General features: G+C 41.5%; 1 protein-coding gene across 1 annotated transcript in view; it reads left to right on the top strand.

The window, feature by feature from the left end:
* Positions 1-10,770, top strand: part of LOC139575981 (lysyl oxidase homolog 1-like) — a 28,623-nt gene extending 17,853 nt beyond the window's left edge. The window contains exons 4-7 of the mRNA XM_071401515.1: positions 4,640-4,796; positions 5,091-5,186; positions 7,440-7,555; positions 8,974-10,770. Of these exons, the coding sequence (XP_071257616.1) occupies positions 4,640-4,796; positions 5,091-5,186; positions 7,440-7,555; positions 8,974-8,980 (376 nt within the window). The 3' untranslated portion in view covers positions 8,981-10,770. The remainder of the gene's footprint in view (positions 1-4,639; positions 4,797-5,090; positions 5,187-7,439; positions 7,556-8,973) is intronic.
* The last annotated feature ends 8,933 nt before the right edge of the window (positions 10,771-19,703 follow it).

Raw genomic sequence — 19,703 nt, 5'->3', positions numbered from 1 at the left:
TACAAGCATGGCACATCTGTATTTGGGGAGTTTCTCCCATTGTTCTCTGCAGATCCTTTCAAGCTCTGTCAGGTTGGATGCAGAGCGTTGCTGCACAGCTATTTTCAGGTCTCCCCAGAGATGTTCGACCGGGCTCTGGCTGAGCATTCACTTGTCCCGAAGCCACTCCTGCATTGTCTTGGCTGTGTGCTTAGGGTCGTTGTCCTGTTGGAAGGTGAACCTTCGCCCCCAGTCTGAGGTCCTGAGCGCTCTGGAGCAGGTTTTCATCAAGAATCTCGCTGTACTTTGCTAAATTCATCTTTGCCTCGATCCTGACTAGTCTCCCAGTCCCTGCCGCTGAAAAACACACCCACAGCATGATGCTGCCACCACAATGCCTCACCGTAGGGATGGTGCCAGGTTTCCTCCAGACATGACGCTTGGCATTCAGGCCAAAAAGTTGAATCTTGGTTTCAGCCCTCTCAGGTCACTGTCTGACACTTGGCATTGGTCCACATCCGAGCTACAAGATGTTAAAAGGCTATTAGAGTAAATGATTTCAGATAATCTTTTTTTCTCATGGTCTGAGAGTCTTTAGGTGCCTTTTGGCAAACTCCAAGCTGGCTGTCTTGTGGCTTTTACTGAGGAGTGGCTTCCGTCTGGCCACTCTACCATAAAGGCCTGATTGGTGGAGTGCTGCAGAGATGGTTGTCCTTCTGGAAGGTTCTCCCATCTCCAAAGATGAACTCTACCTTTCCCCAGATCTGTGCCTCGACACAATCCTGTCTTGGAGCTCTACGTACAATTCCTTCCACCTCACGGCTTGGTTTTTGTTCTGACATGCACTGTCAACTGTGGGATCTTATATAGACAGGTGTGTGCCTTTCCAAATCATGTCCAATCAGTTGAATTTACCACAGGTGGACTCCAATCAAGTTGTAGAAACATCTCAAGGATGATCAATGGAAACAGGATGCACCTGAGCTCAATTTCGTACCTCATAGCAAAGGGTCTGAATACTTATGTAAATGCGGTATTTCTGATTTTTATTTTTAATACATTTGCAAAAAAAAACATGTTTTCACTTTGTCATTATGGGGTATTGTGTGTAGATTGAGTTTTATTTTATTGAATCCATTTTAGAATAAGGAAAAACTCAAGGGGTCTGAATACTTTCCGAAGGCACTGTACATGCAGATATCTTTTGTCCTCTTTTCTTCTCTTTATCTCTATGCAGCACAAGCATACAGTGACCCCTTGCCTCTAAGGTCAAAGGCCATGGCTACTGTTTGCCCAGGTGTAATGTGATACATTTCTGGGATTCCTGTAATCTGGTTGCACTGTATGGAATGCAAACACCATCCACTAAAATATTTCCCCCCTTTTCCTGCCTGGCCTCCTGGAAGTCTTTGTATTGCATTTGAACACAACTGGGAAATGACTCATGGGTATAAAGTGCAAAGTGGGATTGGAATGTTTGTCTGTTAGGATTACAAGCCAGTCTTATTCCAGCCTTCTCCCTGTGTCCTTCCAAAAGTTAATTCTCTCTAGTTGACATAGTCACAGGGGGAGATCCAGGATTCCAAGGCGAGGAAAAGGGCCCTCCAGCCCAGACAGCTCTAGGCCCAGTGTCTCCCTGTCTGTCCCACTCTCACAGAGAGATAACAATCTCAAGGCTACCATCTATAAATAAACGTCTGTCGTGGGGAAAAAATGATGGCCATATTTGAAACCCCCATTGCACTGAACACCTGCCTCAAAACCCCTGCCCATAGACACATACACACAAACACACACACACACACAAACACACTCACACACACCACATACAGAGGGTGTTTTGCAGAGAGCTGCCCTCTCAGGATACCCAGTGTGCAGCCCTTTCAATTCCTCTGGGTTTACAGATTCCCTGTGTAGTCGGTGCAGATCCCCCTTAGAGAATCACATGGTGTAGCTTTTAGCCTGCGGAAACACACTGTTCCTCACCTGAGAGGAGCTGTTTACCATCTTCAACTGCTATGGAAAGAATGACTTCTTCTTTCATTTGTCACCTCCTCCATTGGTGGAAAGTACCCGTCTGCCTTTCCCTCCAAGCCTCCATTCAATCTTCAATGACTACGCCAGTAAAAAGTTGTAGCTATGTTAAAACAGGGAGCATGAGGTAAGGAGACTAGGTTATTATTTATACAGTCTGAGTCCAACTGACTGAACCAGCTCCAGCACTTACCACACCTGCACTACATTCACCAAAACAAACACTGACAAAAGTCTCAGTGTCTGGAATCTGGAATGTGACTTTCGGTAAAAATTGCAAGAAAGGGTGATTCATTTCAATAATTAGGATTAGGATACATTTAAGTACATGTGAGATGAATAGGTTGACAAAGCACTCCAGCTTTTCAGCCATTAGACGCTGTGTTCACAGTTCAGATGACGTCTTTCATAGGAAATCTAACTTGGCGGGAATACGAGGCCATTAATGTATCTAGGAATCAAGATGCAGTATGTTTTACATTTACCATGCTGCCATTTATTCCAAACAGCAGGAGACTGAATAAGACAGAGGAAGCCTTCTTATTCACAGTGCAACACTGTTTCTAATGCATATTTAAAGGAATCCCCCATGTATGTCACTTGTATTCTCAACCTTACAGTGTAACGGTATCTGTCTGATTTATCTGAGTACCACAGTGTTAACAGTTAGTATGGAAAGGATATTCACAACATGCTGGTCTGCAGAGGGCAACAGTAAACAACCAGCCCTCTCAGGTCACTGTCTGACACTTGGCATTGGTCCACATCCCAGCTACAAGATGGTAAAAGGCTATTAGAGTAAATGATTTCAGATGGACCAGCACCAGCAGTACACTGAGACACGGAGTGGTGTAACTCATTTCACATTCTGAGGATATGATTTGTTCTCATGGGTAACCAGGCTAGCAGTGGCAAAACGTAGCATTCCAACACTGTTAAAGCTGTGTAAACACATTCACACACACACAAACACATGCTCAATCCTTCACTTCTCTTGCGGTAGTGATTAAAACTTTCCAGATTGATATAAAGTAATTAACGAGACCTCATACATCAATCGATTGTTAATGTCTTGCTTCATCAGTGCATGGTTGTAGGTATTAATTACATTATAGTCTCCTTTGGTACATTGTGATATGCTCAGTCAAGCTGCACCGAGTTGAAGTGTTGACAGGTGAGGGCAATGGGCTGTTCAAATAAACAAGCACATCTAATTTAAAGACTTTGGATGGTGGCCTGCAGTAAACAGTTTGCTTTGTGTTGGTTTACTGATTATCATGTAATTATACTTTATGCAAATTGAGCATGTCTCTAGTATTGGCTGTTGTACCTGTCATTAACTGAATTTATAAATGTTAAAATTAGACTCTTCTTTGTTCCCCTGCTGACCACCCTGTTCCATGCCTCCTCTCTCTCCTGCGCTACACACAGACGCTTTTTACCTGTCACAAATTCATTTTAACCTCTTTGGGCTAGGGAGCGGTATTTTGACGTCCGGATGAAATGCGTGCCCAAAGTAAACTGCCTGCTACTCAGGCCCAGAAGCTAGGATATGCATATAATATAGATATATAGATATATATCTATATATATATATATAGATATGTATAATATAGATTTGGATAGAAAACACTCTAAAGTTTCTAAAACTGTTCAAATAATGTCTGTGAGTATAACAGAACTGAAATGGCAGGCGAAATCCCGAGGACAAACCATCCCCCCCCCAAAAAAATCAGCATAACACTGATTTCAATGGCTGGCACTTTTATTATAGGGTGAAATCCTCCCTGATTGCAGTTCCTAGGGTTTCCACTAGATGTCAACAGTCTTGAGAAAGAGTTTCAGGCTGTTTTTTTTTTTTTAAATGAGGGAGAAGTTGTAGTTTTCCCATTTTGGCTGTAGTGTTTCCAAGCGTGTGGAGGAAAGCACGTTCTTTGTTATTTTTCTCCAGTAATGAACATACTATTCTCCGTCTTAAATTTGATCGTTTATTTGCGTATTAGGGTACCAAAGGTTTGATTATAAACGTTGATTGACTTGTTTGGATAAGTTTATTGGTAACGTTTGGAATTCATTTTGTATGCATTTTGATGGAGGGAAACTGGGTGGATTATTGACTGAAGCGTGCCAGCTAAACTGAGTTTTTATGGATTGAAAGAAGGACTTTATCGAACAAAAGGACCATTTGTAATGTAACTGAGACCTTTTTTGAGTGCCAACAGAAGAAGATCTTCAAAGGTAAGGCATATATTATATCGCTATTTCTGACTTTCGTGTCGCAACTGCCTGGTTGGAAAATGATTTGTCATGCATTTGTATGCGAGGTGCTGTCCTCAGATAATCGCATGGTTTGCTTTCGCCGTAAAGCCTTTTTGAAATCTCACACCTTGGCTGGATTAACAAGAAGTTAAGCTTTATTTTGATGTACTGCACTTGTGATTTTATGAAAGTTAAATATTTATAATACTGTATTTTGAATTTGGCGCTCTGCAATTTCACCGGATGTTGACCAGGTGGGACACTACCGTCCCACGTACCCTAGAGAGGTTTAATAAGGTAAAAGTGGACATTTACTCCCCTCTTTTTGCACTACCGACCACCTATTTGCCCTTCTGTATACCCACAGACACTACCACAGCATGGATGAGTTCAGCCACTATGACCTGCTGGAGGTCACCACAGGAAGGAAGGTGGCTGAGGGACACAAGGCCAGCTTCTGTCTGGAGGACACCACCTGTGACTTTGGTCACCTGAAGCGTTATGCCTGCACATCTCACACTCAGGTAGATACACCAACACATATCTCACAAAGGTAGATTTGCCAGTACATTTGGCATGGTATCATTCATTTGTCCGACGGCAAGTCGGTGTCATGGTCTTGCACCAGGTACTGCAACAATGTATCATCATCTGAGATTTCAGCGAGCAACTACAAAATGTCTCTTGTTTAACAGTTCTTCCACCCCACTCAGTCTTTCTATGAGTCAGAGATGGTGCAGGCACGTCTCTCTGGTGCTGAGCTATAAGCATAGTCTGTTGATGTTCCACATGAATAACTCTCCTCTATGTTCCTCCAGGGTCTGAGTCCGGGCTGCTACGATACGTACAACGCTGATATTGATTGCCAGTGGATCGATATAACAGACATCCAACCTGGGAACTACATACTAAAGGTGAGACTAAGAGCAGAGGAAAGTTCTGATGTGTACTTGGTAAGCTTCCAGGAAGGCGACATTCCAAAGGCAACATTCCATAGGAAAAGGTTACTGGAAAAATGTATCGGAAAGTTTTACATTTGGAAAGTTGTCTAAAGCTATAAAACATTACGTTTCCTAGACTGTGGCTCATACTGATCTACTAGTTTTGACTGCCATTCAGTCCCATCGCTCTCTACCTGTCTGTGTTGACCTCAAGTGTTTCAATGTGGGACAAATCCTAACTTGGGTTGCATGTAGTGGACAGTAATATTTGACATGTCTATATACAGTATATATGATATTATAAATACCTCACATGCGACTCGTAAGAAGACTAAACAATTAGCCTATTAAAATGTTTCTCTGACTCCATAAAGATAATTAAAATACACAAGCAAGCATTAGGCAATGAGTTGACGTTGACTAGCAAGAATTGGTCTGAGAATTGTCTATATCAAAGGCAGGTATTTAATTAACATTGTACAATGAATGGATTCACCTACAAGCCATAAAGCTTAAGTTACAAAGCATTAACAAGCATTACAAGGCATTATTCTAAGTATATACAGTAGATTCTAAGATTAATTTACAGGACAAAGCATGAACAAAAATATGTTTACTAGTCCAGAGGCCTGGAAGCCTAAGAAATTGGAATTGATCCTACAACCTTCCTCCAAATCAAATGTAATTTGTTACATGCTCTGAATACAACAGGTGTAGACCTTACCATGAAATGCTTACCTACAAGCCCTTAACCAACAATGAAGCTCAAGAAATAGAGTTAAGAAATATTGAAATAAACTAAAGTTGAAAAAAAATTCTAATCAAAAAGTAACACAAGAAAATGATATAACAATAACGAGGCTATATACAGGGGGTACCGAGTCAATGTGTGGGGGTACAGGTTAGTTGAGGTAATTTGTAACGTGTCTATGCATAGATAATAAACAGAGAGTAGCAGCAGTGTAAAAACAAAGGTGGGGGGTCAATGTAAATTGTCCAGGTGGCCATTTGATTAATTGTTCAGCGGTCTTATGGCCTGGGGGTAGAAGCTGTTAAGGAGCCTTTTGGTCCTAGATTTGGCGCTCCAGTACCGCTTGCCGTGCGATAGCAGGGAGAACAGTCTATGACTTGGGTGACTGGAGTCTTTGACCATTTTTGGGGCATGGACTGGATACAGGATGAGAGAGAAATCAAAGGCATTTCATTCCATTTATAACATCTGAAGGTGTAACCTTTCAACCCAAAACCAACCACCACTGAGCAATCAAATGATACCAAGTTGGCAGTAACCTAAACACTCCCAGGCCCAATCTACACAGGGTGTCACAGCATTTGAAAGGCTTGAGTGGGGGGTGAGACCAATGTAAATAAGACAGAATTCCTGAGAGGAACATCAAATCTTTTTGCATATAGTAATTCTGAGTTCACCCTATACAGACACAAGTAACTACAGAGATCATACATACATATAGATAGCATCAGAGTTCTCCTCAGTGAACAGTAACCACAGAGATAATACATATATATAGATAGCATCAGAGTTCTCCTCAGTGAACAGTAACCAGAGAGATAATACATATATATAGATAGCATCAGAGTTCTCCTCAGTGAACAGTAACCACAGAGATAATACATATATATAGATAGCATCAGAGTTCTCCTCAGTGAACAGTAACCAGAGAGATAATACATATATATAGATAGCATCAGAGTTCTCCTCAGTGAACAGTAACCACAGAGATAATACATATATATAGATAGCATCAGAGTTATCCTCAGTGAACAAGTTTCAGATAGAAACCATATGTGGATACTATAGAGATAACAGAGATACAACAAAGGACAATGCCGAAGGACTAGTCAGCCCTTCCCCCTCTGAGGAGCGAATATTCTTGGCCCCTCAGAAGGGGAAGGGCTGACTAATCCTTGGGCATTGTCCTTTGTTCCTGGACCATTTGCCATGCAACTCCAGGTGTCAGAGAGCACATAAATTAGCCTAGAGCACACATATAGCTATCTTAGTTCCTCATCAATTCCCCATTGATATCAACAAATGATTTAAGCAGCACTTCAAATGTTTTATTTACACATACAGTATCTCAAATCAAGATTCTCCCACCAGTCTCTGCCCAGAATTCCACTGATAATAGTACTGTGTAAGTTATTGTTTTATTCCTACCTGCCTAGCTGTAGTGGTATCCTCTTGTGTCCTCCTCTGCCTCTCAGCTCCAGGTCAACCCCAAGTACCTTATCTTGGAGTCCGACTTCACCAACAATGTGGTGAGGTGTAATATCCACTACACGGGACGCTTCGTCACAACAACCAACTGCAAGATATCTCAGTGAGTACAGCAACGTCTCTTTTATGACACTAGTCAAAAGACAAGCTCTCATTATTATGCCAAACTACCTGTTAGAACTAATGTTTTTTAGTTTATTACCTAATGATTCTGTGAATCATGTTCATCAATGTCACCAAGATGAATGATTACTGACAGTTGTATACTGCCTCATAAGGAGCAGTAAGGCTATTGGTACTTTCAATGGGTTGATTAGGAAGTGTATTATTACACTCCGAATTACTGATAAATCCTTTTTATGAAAAATACTTAGCTTTAGAGCTATGAAAATGTACAGGTGAGGTGGTAAATCACCTCTAGTTCTATGGAGTATATAGGGAGTACACAGATAAATAAATGGTGAGTGGGCTAAAGCATTCAGAAAACCATGTCACCCTATGAGACAACAGTGATATGTGAAGTTTTATTTGACATTGGAATGATATAGAAACATATAATGACAGTATATACCCTCTGTGTATGTCCTAGTTGTGAATAACTAACAACAAACATGCAATTTCGTTTTTGTGTTAGGGACAGAAAGCATGTGGAGCCATTTCTATTGTAATGTTTTTGGGGCTGATTGATCAGGTCATAGGTTAGGTTAGGTTTAAATTATAAACTCCATCTCAAGCGCTGAGACTGGTACTAAAAGATATGGTGGAAGGAAACTCTCTCTCACCCATGTTTACGCCAATCCAATGCTTTTTAACTTTAGTGGTACATATAAGAAGAACAGGGGCAGACTGGGACCAGAAATCAGCCCTGATAAACCAGACATTTTTTTCACTTGAGGCCCCCTCACCAGCCCATGTTATTTATTTAAGGCCCCCAATTTTAGCCAGATAATGATGATTTTGTGCAACAACAAAAATGTTAGACAGGCTCACAGGGCTAAAAATGCACCAGACAATCTGACATTTCGGCCAGTCCGTTCCTAAAGGCGAATCAAGTTAGCTACTTAGATGATTTTTTCCCTTGTTACCTAGTGATAGCTAGTGACAGTGATGCACACTGGCCTAGGCCTATTTGAAACTTCTCCATCTCCTGGCAGCATTTCAGTAGCATTAAAACACTTCAAAAGCATGAAAACCTCATTTGATTTCTGTCCAAAGTTTAGGGGGAAAAATGAAACAACATAATTCATGATTGTTTTATTTTATTTTAGTTCGTTTTGGAGTCAAAGATAATAGTTTTCGTTTTTCAAACGGATTTGTTCATTATTTCATTTAGGTTTCTAAATAGTTTTTTCATGATTTGTTTTCGTTTTAGCTTCAGTTTAAGTTTACTATAATAACCTTGCCTCGGTCTACAGAAAAGGCCTTTAGTAAGAATGTGTGGACAGGTACGCTAACCTCTCTGTCTCTCCGTGTTATGAACACCCGCCTCATTGTGTTGTTTATTCTGTGTCCATCCTGAAGGTCCTGATCGGACGTGGGAAGGCTGCCCAGCCAGGGTGAGTCCTCCAGGACAGTGCTGTTCCATTGAAATGTGAATGGAATTCATTTTGTTATTGTTGTTGCTGTTGTTTTGTTTGTGCTGTTTTTGGTTTCCTGGGCCCAGAGTGAACAAGGGTTCCAGTGGCACTGAAGAGAACATGGGGATATTTACACAAGCACACAAACTGAAAACCCATACCAAACTCAACACTCCAGTCTCCCACAGTCTCCATTGTTGTTTTCCTTCTATATTATCCACAACCTTCTCTCCCAGACCAACCCCACTGCTCTTATTTCTACTCTGACAGCCTTAATGAGGCTTTTGTCCATGAAATAGTAACATCTTGGACATTGTGAATATGTTGCTCACAGCTGTGAGCAGAGTGGCTCGGTTTAGTTTATAAATAAGGTGTGAAATGGAGCTGGTGCTGAAATTAGTGGTCCCAGACGAGTCTGGGCTCAACTGCAATTCAACAAATTCAAAAAATTGTGCATTCATCCATGCTGTCTGGGAGGAAGACATGGCAGCCCAGCCAGTGACTCACTAGGACCATTATAGTGTTGTTTTTCTTCTTCTCTCTGCCTCTTTGTGCCAGGTTGAAAAATTGTGATTCTCTGAGCACATTTGCATAGTGTAATATTATGGAGAGACTAGAGAGAGGGGAGAAACCAGGTCTTGTTTGTTTGCACACGTTAGTCTCCATCAAGTAGTCACTCAACATAAAGAGGTTGTCAGAACCTAGAGCGTTACCGCCTCTAAATACCGTCGAAGTCAGTTTTCGTCCTCGTCCTTCATTTTTGTATTTGTCTCACAGGAAAACATAAAGCTTAGTTGGCAGAACTGCCATTTATTTTCAACCAGGTGCTTTCCAGAATAAAACTTACATTGGAGTTTTATTTTTTAACTACCAACACTGGTCAGATGCCAAATAGGTTATCTGTAGCTTTGTAAGAAGAATGTACATGACAATTAACCCACTGATGCATGGTTTTAGCTATGGAGAACTGTACTTGTTTTAATTGATTGTATTTTGATTCTTCTCTTTTTTTAACGAAAGGGTCTTTAGTACTGTGTTTGAATTGTTGCTGTATTTGTGAAATTCCAGGAACTCATATATCGTTTTTTATGCAAATCCAGATCATAGTTTTGATTTGTTCAAATTGAGTGTGTTGCGGCAGAGAGTGACTGTAAAAAAGAAACTGATGTGGTAAAAAACCTATCATTGTGATGCGTTACACTAGTAGGTTTAGCTTGGCATTACAAACAGACAGAGTGCTGAAATGCCGCCTCTACCTACCTCTAAAAGAGTGAGCTATTGTTTCCAGTTGAGTGTACGGTTTCTATTACACATCCCTGTGATGATGGCCCACTGTGGCCTCCCACACACTCCGTTGCAACACACACCTACAGTAAAACACTTAAGAGAAAGGATTTAGAAACATGAACAAATGCAGAACAGGTCTAGTCTTGTATACTGTTTATATACCATATTACACGTTAACGTTACCATTTTAACATTGTACATAGTAGTCTATCAATGCTGTCATTGACCAACACTTCTTTGTATTCTGGTTGCTCTTGATATTGTATGTTTACCAAGACAGGTGGGAAGTATAATTAGGAGATTCTATTCAATCAATGGAATGACACTATTAGACTTGTGGATTATAGCAGGTATTATTAAATATATGAGTATATGTTGATTTGCTTGAATTCTTCTGGTCTTGAACACCTGTCAAAAATGACATACCCAATAAAGACATATATTTTCACCTCTATAAGGTGTTTGGACTGACATGTGAATGTTGTTTACAGGCTGTAGTTACCAATGTGGTTTCTGTCATTGTGTTTAAAAAAAATATATGTTGCATTTTGTGGGATAATAGCACAAAAATTGATCAAAAATGTATTCAAGGTTTTTGGACATCTGCATGCACGAGACATAAACATTAGACCAAACTTCAATGCTGGAAAGTACTTAAAGTTCCAGTTTCATGTGTGTATCTCATGTTAGGATTTGGACATACATCCATTTTGTTATGGTACCTTCATTTTATTGTCCCTATTATGTGTAAATAAGAGTTCCAGTGTCAGTTTGGGATTCCACTGCTCCGGGGCGTTCACATAATAGGCCACACATCCAAACAAACAGTGCTGTCGATTCAGAAATGCCCTGAGATTTGAATATTGAAAAGTTATTTATGGTTTCCTACTCTGTCAGGTGCAGTATGTTTAATGCATAATGGCATTTACTGTAGGTCTGTCTGTGTAGTTGTGTACATTTATCATGCAGCATCTAGGCAGGAATGCAAAACAGACCTTTTCAGATTCACAAAAATATACGGTGAATACAAATATACAGACAGCTCTTCATGGCCAAGCAAGAGACACGGTTGTCTCATTTGTGTCATGCATTCATCATGTGATATCGCACAACTAATTACTTTGTGTCTCGGGGCAGGCTTGGTGGTCATCAGTCTCTCTCTATGTTAGTAAGCCTGAAACAGAGCACACATCTCCTGTCGACATGTTGCAAGATCAGCTCGATTGGGCTGGCTTTACAGTTGAACATCATTATGAGCATCCAATGCCATAAAGTCCATATAAGAATATGGATATGGACACACAGTGCCTTCGGTAAAGAAATACAAACAAGTGTAGCCTTTTTTATAAAAAGCAAAAGCTTTCTCAAATGACCCCAATACTGAAAAGTAACATTTGTTGATGTGTTTCTCAATAATGATGCTTTTCCAACAGCAGCTGAAGGGCTTAGGCTTATTTTACTGAGCATTCCTGACCCCACAGTACAGGCCAATCTAACTAGACTACAAATATGTGGGTTAGTGATACACACTTAAAGCAACAAGAGGTAACAGGAAAGCCTGAGTAGGGGGTATAGAACATATCACAGCAAGCAATATCCACCCTTTTGAAGACTTACTAAAAGCAACAATCACCTTCGGTAGAAAGGGTTATTAGAAGGTTCTTCAAACAAAGAAGAGTTGATTTGGTTTCTTTGAAAAACCCAATGGAAGAGAATGAAAGGAGAAAAGAACAGATACAACCCACCTACACGCACACACACACACACACACACACACATACTAACACACACACACAGAGATGCTGAGTGAAAGTGTTTGAGGATATTTCACAGGCTTGTCTCACCAGGAGAGTGGAGCAGCCTAGATTCATACTGTGAGGGAGGGACTGTTTGCCTGTGTAACAGTCTGGCCGATACTTTTCCTGTATTACTAATGCAGCAGGATAAGATTTTAAAAACAGGGATTTGCCCTCTGTTAAACTCACTTCAACTTTACTTTTGCTGTAATACTTGAAAGGCACGGTGCAGTCAAAAATTAGATTTACCTGTATTTTATATATATTTCCATACTATAAGGTTGGAATAATACTGTGAAATAGTGATAATGATCAATGCGCTTTTAGTATAAGAGCTGTTTGAAAATACCGCCTGAAATATCAGCGTGTTTTGTTGGGAGGGAGTTTCGGCTTTCCATGGTGACATCACCATGCGTTAAATGAGTTAATAGACCAATAAGAAAGAGAGTTCCAAACCTCTCTGCAAATAACAGCTAATTTTCAGTTTCCCCCTCCCCACTCAAACCACTCCCATATAGTCCTAGCAAAATTGTTGCTTGAGAAATATTTCTTTGTAAGAAGCAATTTTTTTACCATTTTAATTTAAAACAATCACGGTAAGGTACTTAATTTGTTACCCAGAAATGTTTGATATTGAGATAAAAACAGCTGCATTGGACATTGAAGGCAATGTTTAATCATGATTGAGTGAACAATTATGATTTGAATATGTTGGGTGACGAAAGTCAGTGGTGTTTGCTCAGGAAGCATTGTCATCCTTCGGAATGAAAATATTTTTCATCTCCGGAGAACAAAATGTCCAATATTTCCTGTGTCATCCCCACGGTTGTTATGTTCCTCCTGCTTGTCCCTGTATTACCCTGACCACTCTGACGGGACTTCCTCTCTGTGATGGCTATTTGTTCAGGCTGCTCTCAGCCTTTTCCTTACGGTACACAGACACTTCCAAAAAAGTCCTCCAGGTATTTGTGTGTGTGTCCGTGTGCGAGTGTGTGTGTGTGTGTGTGTGTGTGTGTGTGTGTGTGTGTGTGTGTGTGTGTGTGTGTGTGTGTGTGTGTGTGTGTGTGTGCGTGTGTGCGTGCGTGCGTGCGTGCGTGCGTGCGTGCGTGCGTGCGTGCGTGCGTGCGTGCGTGCGTGCGTGCGTGCGTGCGTGAGTGTGTGTGTGCGAGTGTGTGCTTGCTTGAAAGAGAGGACAGGGTAACAGAATACACTGCAGTGAGTTACTGTACATCATTTGACATCAGCTTTATAAACAGGGTGGGTAGGCATTTTTAGGCTCTTACATAAAAAATGGAAAAGTGTGAATGTAATCCAAGTTATGGCATGTGATTCAGTTTTGTGCAAACATTGGGAACACATTTTGGCATCTAAGAACTCTCATGCTACTGGCGTGGCTCTATGGGGTTCAACTGAGGTCTTGTACTTCTTAGGCTCTAGGAAAGGAAGCAGTGGGTGTGAGGAGGGTCGATGAGGGTGATGAGTGACTTGTAAAATGCATGGTGAGCTGTACAGTGTTGCGGAGTTAAATCTGACATTATCCTCATTGTGAGGGTGTCCTCATTGTGAGGCTGTCCTAGAGATCCATCTATTAAAACTCCCACGAGGCCAGAGGGAGTGGACAGGTAATTGATGTATCTAATAACCAGTCACAGAACACTTAATCATGTCATAGCTACATGGATCTTCATTCCATGGCCTGTCTATGTATCTCTGCCTGCCTCTGCCTGTCTGTCTCCTCTCCATCAATATTCATTAGTCCACCTTTGGTCTTTACCATCTTACTTCCTCTGACACAATTATAAAGCTTCTAAGTGTTCTGACCTTAGCATTCTATCCTTACTTACTCTCAGATCAATGATAGAACTAACTAGCTATAAGCTCACTAAGCATTCCAACATAATTTGACCAGCTGGCTTGCGATGAGACAAGGCTTGAAGACACAACTTGAGACTGCTATTCTCCCCACTCAAGCATTCTCTTGGTGAGGATAATTTAATTTAGAGGAAGGAGAGAAAAGGAATTATTATGCAACCAGACAGTGCCAAAAAATAACCCCCAGACATGAGGTCTCAATCTGCAGAGCCTGCCTGCTGCACACATATTCTGTGGCACAACATCAAGGCCACAGGTAATTCATCTTCTGTCTGTTACTGTGCTTTTCAACTTAATTCAATGAATAAAGGCTCACCTTTGTTTTCAGGGAGGATTAACATGTTGCTCTGTGGTTAAAGAGAAAGGAGAGATTGTCTTTAGGAAAGGAGGGAAGAAAGAATGAGAGCAGGAGAGATGGAGCAGCCTGGTCTCATAGACTAGATGTAATATAGTAAATGTAAATCCAGGACACTCAAATTAGTATGATATGTTACGTTTGACATGGTTACATAAGAAAGAAAGTTACTTAAGGCAAAAACTAAAGGAGGGTGGTTGGTCGGGTTGAATGGGTCTCCATATAACACAAACGTCTAGCAGCTCAACTTTAGCATTTTAGCTATTTAGCATCTTTGCAACTATTTACTACTTTTCACCTACTTTTCAACTACTTAACATATTAGCTAAACCTTCCCCTAACCTTAACTCCTAACCCTAACCTTAACCTTAACCCTTAACCCCTATCCTAGATAATGGGGCGGCAGGTAGCCTAGTGGTTAGAGCGTTGGACTAGTAACCGAAAGGTTGCAAGATGGAATCCCGGAGCTGACAAGGTAAAAATCTGTTGTTCTGCCCCTGAACAAGGCAGTTAACCCACTGTTTCTAGGCCGTCATTGAAAATAAGAATTTGTTCTTAACTGACTTGCCTAGTTAAATAACATCTTGTTAACCTTAGTGTTAGCCACAAATTGGAATTTGTAACATATACGTATTGAAAATCGTAACATATTGTAGAAATTGCAATTTGTAACATATCGTACGAAATGGATGATGGACATCCACAAATTAATACATACCAGTGGAGGCTCCTCAGGGAAGGAAGGGGAGGACCATCCTCCTCTTCGAATTTCATACAAATCAAAATAGGGAAACATTAAAAACGTTATCCTCTTTAGATAAAACTATACTAAAATATATTTACATGTCACCAAATAATTTATTAAAACACACTGTTTTGCAATGAAGTTTCTACAGTGGCCTCAACAGCACTCTGTATGGTATCACCATGGTGTAGCCGGAGGACAACTAGTTTCCGTCCTCGTCTGTGTACATTGACTTCAATACAAAACCTAGGAGGCTCGTGGTTTTCACCCCTTTCCATAGACTTACAGAGTAATTATGACAACTTCTGGAGAACGTCCTCCAACCTCTCAGAGCTCTTGTAGCATGAACTGACATGTTGTCCACCCAATCAAAGGATCAGAGAATTAATCTAGTACAGAAAGGATAAGCTAAAACTAGCTAGCACTGCAGTGCATAAAATGTGGTGAGTAGTTGACTCAAAGAGAAAGACAACAGTTGAACAGTTCTGAACAAATTATTTTTTTTTAAATTAAGGAGAAGCAAGAGAGAGAGAGAGAGTTATATTTCGTTGTATTTTTTTCACTTTCACTTAGCTAACGAATGCAGCTAGCTAGTTTATCCTTCTCAAACACCCGGCTCAAACATAGAGGGATGCTATGTTAGCTAGCTGGCTATGGCTTTCCAACACTGGAACTCTTCCAAGTCAAGGTAAGCTTTAGGTTTTATTAATTTATTGCGACCGGGGCCCGCCGGTGAAACTGCTTGTAGCGGGTTGTTGACAACAATGTAGGCTACGTGTAGTGGTTAGCGGTCATGATATGAAGGTTTGGCTTGGAAAGTGTTTTTTTCCAAGGTAGTCTTAAACAAAAAGTATACACCTCACACACATGGTTATGGGCTTAAAAAAGAAGACCTCTGTACCATGTCAGATATACACTGAGTGTACAAAACATTAAGGACACCTACTCTTTCCATGACATAGACATACCAGGTGAAAGCTATGATCCCTTATTGATGTCACTTGTTAAATTCACTTTAATCAGTATAGATGAAGGGGAGGAGACCGGTTAAAGAAGGATTTTTAAGCCTAGAGAAAATTGAGACATGGAAAGCATTGGAGTCAACATGGGTCAGCATCTCTGTGGAACGCTTTCGACACCTTGTAGAGTCCATGCCCCAATGAATTGAGGCTGTTCTGAGGGCAAAAGGGGGGGGGGGGTGCAACTCAATATTAGCTAGGTGTCCTTAATGTTTTGTACACTCAGTGTAGAGTTGAAATGTTTTTATATGTTGAGTTTGCATCCCAATATTACTGTAACGCTGTTCGCTGAGAGTCGGGAAGCAAGTTCAAGGAGTGAGTGTTTTAATAAATAATCGCAAACATAAAACAAAACAAGAAACACGAACAACGCACATACTTAACACTGGAACAGAAACAATGACACCTGGGGAAGGAACCAAAGGGAGTGACATATATAGGGAGGGTAATCAGGGAGGTGATGGAGTCCAGGTGAGTCTGATGATGCGCAGGTGCTCGATAACGATGGTGACAGGTGTGCGCCAATCGGGCAGCCTGGTGACCTAGAGGTCGGAGAGGAAGCACACGTGACAATTACACTTTATATACATCACAGAATGAAATATAACAAAACCGTTTGACTTAGAAACACCAGATTTGCTGCGCAAAAATATTAATAACATTCCACCCATGAGGCCACTAGAGGACGCTTTGGTCATTCGACTGCAGGAAAGGACGACATGTTACAGACCGCCACTGATACATACCATACCCATACAATACATATCATACTAATTTGTGTCCCAGATTTCTGTTTACTGTGTTGCATCTACCCCTGAGTCCAGGTTGGATGGAGAGAAAGGGAGCAATGACTGCGTGAGCACAGTGTAAGTCAAGAAGAAAAAACTGTTTCCATCATTTGAACCGTGAGAAAAAATGATATTCTGATTTACATGCAGCTGCAGTCGCTGGCTCATTTGTTTTGATAATGGCTCATCCTGCCTCATCCTGCACATATTTTATACAGAGCCGAGTGTGCCGTATATATCTGAGGTAACAAACATCTCACTTTTTGTGTTAGCACTCTGCATCAAAAGTGATGGGCGTTATACGAGGCTGGGAAGCAGCTTGAGTAGTAGACTGACGACACACTCGAGTGCACAGCCTGACAGTTTAAATGCCTCGTGCCTCATCTCTGAAACATCTGGCCCTGGTTTTGGTGTCTGAGGCAAAGATGTATTCTTCTTAAAACTTGGGTTCTCTCACTTTCTCCACTCATCAATTTTAAGGAGTATGCAAATGTCTCGTTCCTTCAGTATCCCTGGGAGTCCGAACGACTGCACGGCTGCAACAACAGGGCAATACATTCTCATTAAGATTCCCCTTCTTTGAAAGGGGAAGAAATTGAAGTTGGGATATTCGTGTTTATGGTCCCAGACAATTGAAACAAATGACTGGATGTTCAGGAGGCGAGATAGGACTCCCCCAGTTAGTGAGGGGTATATCTGTCTGTATGTATGTATGTACAGAATGTCTGCAGACGTCATCCTTCCCACTGATCGCCGCACAGAAAGCTGATGAAGTCAGCCACAGGGAGGGATGAGGCCTCGGCTGCTGCCGCCCGCGCCACTCTGCTCAGCGTCTTCCCTCCTCTGACAGCACCATATTTCAGTGGACTCATTCTACACTACAGCCTGTACTGTCCCTGTCTCCTCTGGGTGTCATTGGGACGCATCCCATCATCAGATGGGTGATTTCACACCCCGGTGGCGGCAGCGGTCTTTGCTGTAGCTGAGTAAAGTGGCCTGACTCCAGACAGCTTGGTGACCCCTCCTTAGTTCTTGGCTGGCTGCTCTGATCCATCTCGTGATGTGCGTGAGAAGATGAGCTGAGTTGGGAATTCTTACCACATGATCCCTGCTACTCTTGGAGAGAGTGCGTGTGTTTGCCTGTGTCCAGAATACATCATTTTAAGTCACACTCAAGAAAATAAGACAAGGGGATGCCTGTGGGTTTGCCATACTGCCTTTCTGTGTGCCTTCTACTGACCATTAATCACTTTGTTCATTTACCCTGAGCTGCTGATATATTTATCCTAATGAGCCACTAAATGAGAGAAACCAAAGTCTGGCCTTCCAAGAGGCCTGGTCTACAAGGCCAAGTGAGACCAGGTCACACCTAACCTGATCTTCAGCTCCACCATGGTCCAGGTGACTCATCACATGCCTGAGTGATCCCAGAGAGAAAGCCTGAAGTCCAGGTTTGGTTTAGGTGAGTGACCGCAGGCACACACCTCTTAGAGCATGGTTTAGCAGTAGCCAGGGTGTGATCCCTCAGCCCAGGTCCCTGGGGGTGTTTTGAACAGCATGAATGGGGAACTCTCTGTCTGTCTCTCTGCTGAATGGTAGCACATAACGCCCCTCTGTGTTCGGCCTGCTCCAGGTCATACACTGTGACCTCTGTGTGGACCCCCCTCCTTCTTCACACTGCCCTCCACCGCCCTCTCCTCTCATGTACTGTAACTGGACTGATCATGGGGAAGAGATGTGTTAACAGTATGAGGGAATTTTGATGCAGTTTTCCATGGTAACGGTAATCAAAATATTGAAGGCGGAGGGGGATACACAGCCAGGTCAAAAGTTAATGCCGACACATTTTGAGGAATGGCTATTGACTTTATGTTGTAAATTCAACACCGAGAGCAGTTTTCACATCTTCTTTAAGACCTGGGTGAGATGTTGCTAAGCTGAGTTCCTGGTATAGTCATGTCTACTACACTATCATGAAAGCCAAAACAATATGTTTTAAAAACAACAACTGTCTAAATACTATTGATGTTACTAAATGCTTATAACATGCTGAGTATGATATGCACTATCACTATACAACCTTAGTTGTTTATGAATCATTGATGCAATTCCATAGCTGCCAACCAAAGCTATTTCATATTAACCAGAATGCATCTGTCTGACTTGTTCTTTCATAAAACGTGGGCCCAATTCAACAGATAGCTTTTCATGTTTATACCAATAACAGGGCTGGTCCGTGACTGCTAGTGGGTCCTCTGGGTGCCTATATCACTGTGTAATTTCTCCTCCAGCTCCTCTGAGTGATTCTATCACTCTCAACACAGGGAGAACGGGAAAGCAAGGGGACATCCAGAGATAAATCCATTTAAAGGGCTTTTGAATCTAATCTATGATGAGGCACCTTCTCAGAGGATTTCCAGGGTGAAATTGTGCTCAGTAAATTTGAGTTTACCAAGAGTAAAGTTATTAGCCAGACAAGTAAATGCTGGCCATATCGCTTTTATCACCTTGACTATCTGGGATGTCTTTCTGTTCGTGTTCAGGGCTGTGTATCTGGGGAAATCAAACTCTGGCAGAGCGAGAAAAACACAGATCATATACTGCCCCCAGTGGACAACTGGTTGAACAGTTAACAGCCCACCCCTCACACACACTGGATCAACACTGCCACCTATAGGCAGTCTCTGGTCACTGCCACCTGGATGCACATTCTCAACCTAGGTTTTCTCATGAGATAGAGAAAAAATGTTTCTTGGTTTCATTTGTTGTGTTTAATGTTTTGGAAAGTATTTCAACATCACATTTTAATTAT

The sequence above is a fragment of the Salvelinus alpinus genome, chromosome 5 (genome assembly GCF_045679555.1).
Source record: "Salvelinus alpinus chromosome 5, SLU_Salpinus.1, whole genome shotgun sequence".
Lineage (NCBI taxonomy): Eukaryota > Metazoa > Chordata > Actinopteri > Salmoniformes > Salmonidae > Salvelinus > Salvelinus alpinus.
The sequence above is the reverse complement of the archived record's forward strand: the minus strand, read 5'-3'. Positions and strand labels throughout refer to the sequence as shown.